Below are 6,000 nucleotides of genomic sequence, written 5' to 3'. Positions count from 1 at the left end.
TATGCCATCACCACTGGCCCTGGCTCGCGATTTTGACGTTCCTGCCGCACGTGACCCGACGCGCCAGGCTCCTGCCCAGTCAGGGCGCTGCTTTCTCCAAACGCCCCGCCTTCCACCACCGCCCCGCTTTGGCGTCACGTTCTCGCGAACCTTGGCTTGATCTCGGCGTCTTCAGAGGACGAGGAGGCTCGACGAACAAGCTTTCTCTTCTTCTCCTCTCTCACTCTCTCTCTCTCTCGTGCGCGTCGGGTCCGCCTGTTTTGTTTTTGGTTCTCGTCCCCGCCTTACCCCGAAGGCGACGGAGGGAGAGACCTGAGGAAGGCGAGCCCGGGCGGCGGGGAAAGCCGCGAAAGGCGAGGCGGCGCCGGGAGACGCGGTGAGCGACACCCGCTGAGGGGAAAGAGGCCTCCCTTGCCCTGCACTCGCCGCCTCCGCCAGGCCTTGTGGTCGCCTCAGGCCCGGCTTGGGAGCCCTTTTGGAGGGAGCTCTCCCTGGTGGACGAGGCGGTCTCCCCCTCCCCCCAGTACTTCTTTATCCTGGGCCTGCTGGAGGCCTCCCTCCATCTCTCCCTCCACCCCCCTGTCTCTCTCTCCCTCCACACGCATAATCTTAGGGGGGGAGAGGAAGGGAGAGCCCCCCCTTGTGGCTCGTGGGGGCTCTCTTGCTGCTGCTGCGACGAAGCTGGGCGGCAGGAGAGCGGGGGCGGGCCTCCTCGCATGACTCCTGGAGATAGCGTGTGGGACAACCTCCCCCGCGCCCCGAGGTGCAGGGTTGGGGGGCTTCCAGGGACGCGTTTCGTAGGGGCGCGCAGAAGCCTCTCCTCTCCCACACAACATATTAGGGGTCAAAGTGACAGCCCGTGTTCAGCCTCCTGACCTCCTTCCATCCCGCTCTCTCCTCCAAAAAGGATTTTGATCCTGATTTAGGAACATAAGAAGCTGCGTAGTGGTTAGAGTGTTGGACTGCGACCTGGGAGACCAGCTAGGGAAAGTTACTTTTTTTGAACTACAACTCCCATCAGCCCCAGCCAGCACCATGCTGGCTGGGGCTGATGGAAGTTGTAGTTCAAAAAAGTAACTTTTCCAAGCTCTGTGAATCCCCACACAGCAAACTGGGTGACTCTGGGCCGGTCACTGCCTTTCACCCTCAGAGGAAGGCAATGGGAAACCTCCTCTGAATACTGCTTACCATGAAAACCCCAGTAGGACAGTCGCCATAAGTCAGAAACAATTTGAAGGCACCCCAAAAATCTTTAAATCTTTAAAGTGCTTTTAGCCTTCTCAGAGAAAATCCAGTAAGTTTTTTTTTTTTTTAAGTCTGTTGGCAGCATCCCATCTGAATGACTTGTTTACAATATTAAGCCTCTGCCTGGAAATATTGTTTGATAGCTTTAAGGAGAAATTTGACATATTCATGGAAGATAGACAGATCTGTCAATTGCTACCTGGCATGGAAAGATGAGTCTATTTCCGGTCCATGTCACTTTCACATATGTTTTTTGTTCATCTGCAACCTAAAGTAAAAGTGTACAAACGTGTATTTGACCGCAAAATACACATTTTATATGTATTTTGGCCTAAACTACTCATATCCTTATTCAGTTAGATTCTTTTTAAAAAGCCAAATATATCGCTAAATTCAGACAAATGTGAAATACAAAGGATAATTAATTTCTGATCTCTGTATTTTGTCCAGGAGGTGTAAATTTGGTCAGTTCATTTAAAAATGCAGATCAAACTAAATTCTCCACTGTGCCTAATATTGGCTACTAGTCATCATGGCTGTATACTATCTCCAGGATCCAAGGCAGAATATCTCTAGTGGCTTGGGATCATGAGTAGGAAGGTGCTGTTGTGCTCACATCTTGCTCATGGGCTTCCCAGAGGATTGTGGGAAACAGGATGCAGAAATAGGTGGACTTTTGATCTGATTTAGCAGGGCTGCTTTTATGGTTGTTAATGCCTAAAATTGCTAGGTTTTGCTGGACCCTCCTTTCGGGGTTACAGTCTAAATATATGGGCGTGACCTAACAGAGAGGAAAGGGAGAGAAAATCAGCAGCAGAGATAAAGGTCCCCATTTAGTTAAATGTCAAAGCTGTGCAATCTGCTCTCTGATTTGACATCCCCTTGATCTTGATTTGGAGACTGTCAAAATAGTATCCTTGTGCTCTGCATTACATTTGGAATAATTGTCAACCATCCCCTGCTGTGCATTTGCTGACACGGATTGGATCAGGGTATTCAGTGTGGTGTTCTCCAGATGTTGGAACCTCAGCTCCTATCATTGGCCATGCTGGCTCAAGCTGATGGGAGTTGTAGTCCAACAACGTCTGGAGGGCACCACATAGGTATCCCTGGATGTGATGCTTAAAACACTCGTATAAATAGAAGGCTTTGGAGTCCATCTCTATCAGTGCTTTCATATATTGGCAAAAAGGTGTTATTCTTTCCAGTTTTGGCAACACGCACATGCACGATATGTGAGGGGCAGCAGGTGATGTGCTTTCCACCGCATGTCTGCCCCCCCCATCCACAGTTCTCATTCTTAGAGCTACATGTGAAGTTGGGAAAGGAGCTGTGCTTGAAGCCATTTCACATTGCATAAATCAATGCTGCCACCTTGAAGAGTGCTTGAAAAGCAAGAGAGCTCATGCAGAACCTGGAGCAGTGGTGTAATGCAGTCTTCCCAACCTGATGTCCTCCAGCTGTGGCTGATGGGATTTGTAGTCCAAAACAGCTTGAGGACACCAGGCTGGAGAAGGCTGGTGTAACATATGTACAACAATCTCCTGTAGGGGTTTTTGCCACATGTTGCACCCACTGTAGCCTCCAAGGATGCATCAATAGTGTTGCGGGAAGCATTTAATGTCACAGCAACCACCTTTATTTATTGTTTATATTCTGCCTTTCTTCCATCATGGAATTCACTGTTGCATACATGTGGTTTCTAGTTTGGTCCCATCCAGGAACTGACCAGACCCAAACCTGCTTGGCTTCAGCAAGGTGACTGCATTCTGTGCCCTCAGACTAACCATGCAGATCTATTGACATTTAAAACCTCTTCTTCAAACAAAATCACTTTTCTTCATCCAGCTGGTAGAAGCAGCAAATTCAGCTAGATGCAGTATCTCTCTACAGGAGAGATGTGGGAATTGTGGGAATTCCAGATGTTGCTGGACTACAGCTCCCATCATCCCTGGCTTCATGCCAGGAATCTGATTTCCTTTCCTTCCTCCACAATTTAGTAGTTGAATTTCTTCCACTTTCTATTTGCAGTTCCTTCTTTGCACAGATCTTTCTCTCCCCATCAATTCCACATACTGTCAAGAACAGCAAGGCTGGCCAAAGTGAAATGGCTCAGCCTGAAGGGATTGTGGGGAATATCTTGCATAGATTTCTGTGATGCTTTAAGCTGGGAAAAGTTAGGGCATCATATCCCGTCCACCTGCATCTTGTTGGTTTAAAAGGGAGGCAGCTGGATCTTATTTGTACTGCCTAGTACCAAGGTCAGGAGGCCTGAGTAGCCGTAAATTAGTATGCCTGCCCTTGCAGTGAACTTTTGGGCTATTCTGTCATCAAGAGGTATCATGATTGGCTAATCGTCTCTTTCACTGTTGCTGGGCAAATTCCCATAAAAGAGGGACTATCCCTCAGCTAATTGTCCCGTTCCATCTTGACTTACTTATGTGCTGTCTAGTGCAATGGTTCCCAAACTGTGGGCTGTGACCTCCAGGGGGCCCGCAAAGAGTAAAGAAATGATTAAAGAAAAAAAAGTCTTCACTCCCTGGATCAGCCTTTCCCAACCAATGTGCCTCCAGATGTTGTTGGACCACAATTCCCATCTTTCCTGACTATGGGCAATGCTGGCTGAGGCTGATGGGAGTTGTGGTCCAACAACATCTGGAGGCACACTGGTTGGGAAAGACTGCCCTGGATGCGGTCTGCTTGCTACTGCTGCTGCAGGCTACGCTTCCCCCTTGCTCCAAACGAGAGGGGAGGACTTTGTTGAAATGCAGATGTGATTTTGCCATGCACTATCTTTTTTCAATTAACAGAGACTAACATTGCAATTACCATGGGGGGATCATGCTTTTTTTTTGAGCTTACAAAAGTGGGCCCCATACTCATAAAGGTTGGAAAACGCTGGTCTAGTGGTATAAGGAGCCAGGGGGATCAGCTCTTGTAATTTCCTGTTTGTGAGTATTTAGCTTTGGGTAGGTAAGTTTTGTTATGTTGTGTCTGTGGAGAACTTCCCACTGTATTCTTGTATGGATGTTGACTATGCCTAGCTCTGCTTAATAGTGTTTGGCTTAAAGGAAATTGTATGCTGCTCTTTTTATATGCACTTATATTTTATTTTATTTTTTATTTTTATTTATTTATTGCACTTTTAGACCGCCCTATAGCAACAGGCTCTCAGGGCGGTGTACAACAAGATAAAAACACATTTAAAACCAGCGAATGTGAATGCGACATATAAATATAAAACACATTCAAAACTGATACGACAAAATTAATAAAAATTACAATTAATTAACTATAACATTAAAATTAAAACAAGACTAAAATGCCTGGGCAAAGAGGTAGGTCTTTACCTGGCGCCGAAAAGATATCAAAGAAGGCGCCAGGCGTATCTCGTCAGGGAGGGCATTCCATAATTCGGGGGCCACCACCGAGAAGGCCCTAGATCTCGTTATTGCTCTCCGGGCCTCCTTGTGAGTTGGAACCCGGAGAAGGGCCTTCGACGTCGAGCGCAGCGAACGGGTAGGTTCATAGTGGGAGAGGCGTTCCATCAGGTATTGCAGTCCGGTGCCATTAAGGGCTTTATAGGTAAGAACCAACACTTTGAATTAAACTAATAAATTTTAACTAATAAACTACCTCATGTTACTTGGGGCTATGGCTTTGAAACCAGTATCTTGACCACAAAGCTACTGACTACTGAGTTGGGTTTGGCTGGAGGCTCCAGAGCAGTGGGTGGAACATTTGGCTCTTGCTCTTGGGGATTCCTGCCAGTCTGATGATACTCTGAGTTCCCCTTGATTCAGAGTAAGAAACCAAGTTAACGGGTGGTGGCAGTCTACTTACCTTACAGGGTTGGTGTTGGGTTTAACTCAGCCCTGGTAAGGGGGGCACAGGGAGTGCCTGGCCAGGGATGATTGCCCTGGGGTTAGGGGATTGGATCCTGAGTCTTTGACATGTACTGTTGATAAATGTTTTTGTGGGTGCTTTAAAAAAAATAAAACCCAAGACATTTCTCTTTCGCCAGGATAGAAAAGTATTGCCAAAATGTCTGACAGCGAAGAAAGCAACTTCTCTGAAGATGAGAGCGAACACAGCAGTGAGGCAGAAGAGGTAGAGGAGAATGAGGTGAGGCTAAGGATAAAATGCAGGTCAGCAGGTGTGTCCTGCCTGCCTGAAGGAAGCGTGCCTTTGGTCCCAGGACTACCTGAGTCGTGGGTGGGGGATTTTGATTTTTTTTTTAACAGATTTATAGCCTCCCTCTTCACCATTTAGGTATTCAAGGCATCTTATAGACATGTTTCAGTAAAGCTGTTTGCAGTCTTAGCAGGAATGGATTCCACATGTTGATTTCCTGCCCTAGAACACAGGAGCAGGCTCCCTTATCCTATGCCCAATTGGTCATCTCAGGTTCTGGCTCTCTTGGCCTTAGTGATGAGGCAGATCACAACCTTTTCTCAAAGCTGTTCCTCCCCAGAAACATCAATAGAATAGTTACGGAGTCAAATCGCATGAATGCAATATCCCTAGTCAGCAGTACAAACACTGCTACTTTCCTTGTGCTTGATTTATGTAATTATATATTGATTCTAGCCTTTTTCTCCTGCTGCGTTATCTTGCGTTAGGGAAAAGTTTGTTCTTTTATTGTGATGAGCCAGAGGAAATGAACAGCATGGATCCAAAGATTCCCCCAACCAGCTCTGTGCACCCAAAGGAGCTTTGGGCTTCTATAACTTTCATGGCCATCCCCTCACTACT

General features: G+C 47.0%; 1 protein-coding gene across 3 annotated transcripts in view; it reads left to right on the top strand.

Moving 5' to 3' along the window:
* Positions 1–6,000, top strand: part of SUPT5H (SPT5 homolog, DSIF elongation factor subunit) — a 37,195-nt gene continuing 31,195 nt past the window's right edge. For 2 of the 3 annotated variants that reach the window (XM_061597931.1, XM_061597929.1), the window contains exons 1-2: positions 2–376; positions 5,270–5,370. In XM_061597931.1, coding sequence (XP_061453915.1) covers positions 5,290–5,370 — 81 coding nt within the window. In that variant the 5' untranslated portion in view covers positions 2–376; positions 5,270–5,289. Of the gene's footprint in view, positions 377–5,269; positions 5,371–6,000 lie in introns of all 3 variants that reach the window. The other variant, XM_061597930.1, reaches the window with a different exon arrangement.

Source organism: Rhineura floridana, chromosome 15 (genome assembly GCF_030035675.1).
Source record: "Rhineura floridana isolate rRhiFlo1 chromosome 15, rRhiFlo1.hap2, whole genome shotgun sequence".
Lineage (NCBI taxonomy): Eukaryota > Metazoa > Chordata > Lepidosauria > Squamata > Rhineuridae > Rhineura > Rhineura floridana.
The sequence above is the reverse complement of the archived record's forward strand: the minus strand, read 5'-3'. Positions and strand labels throughout refer to the sequence as shown.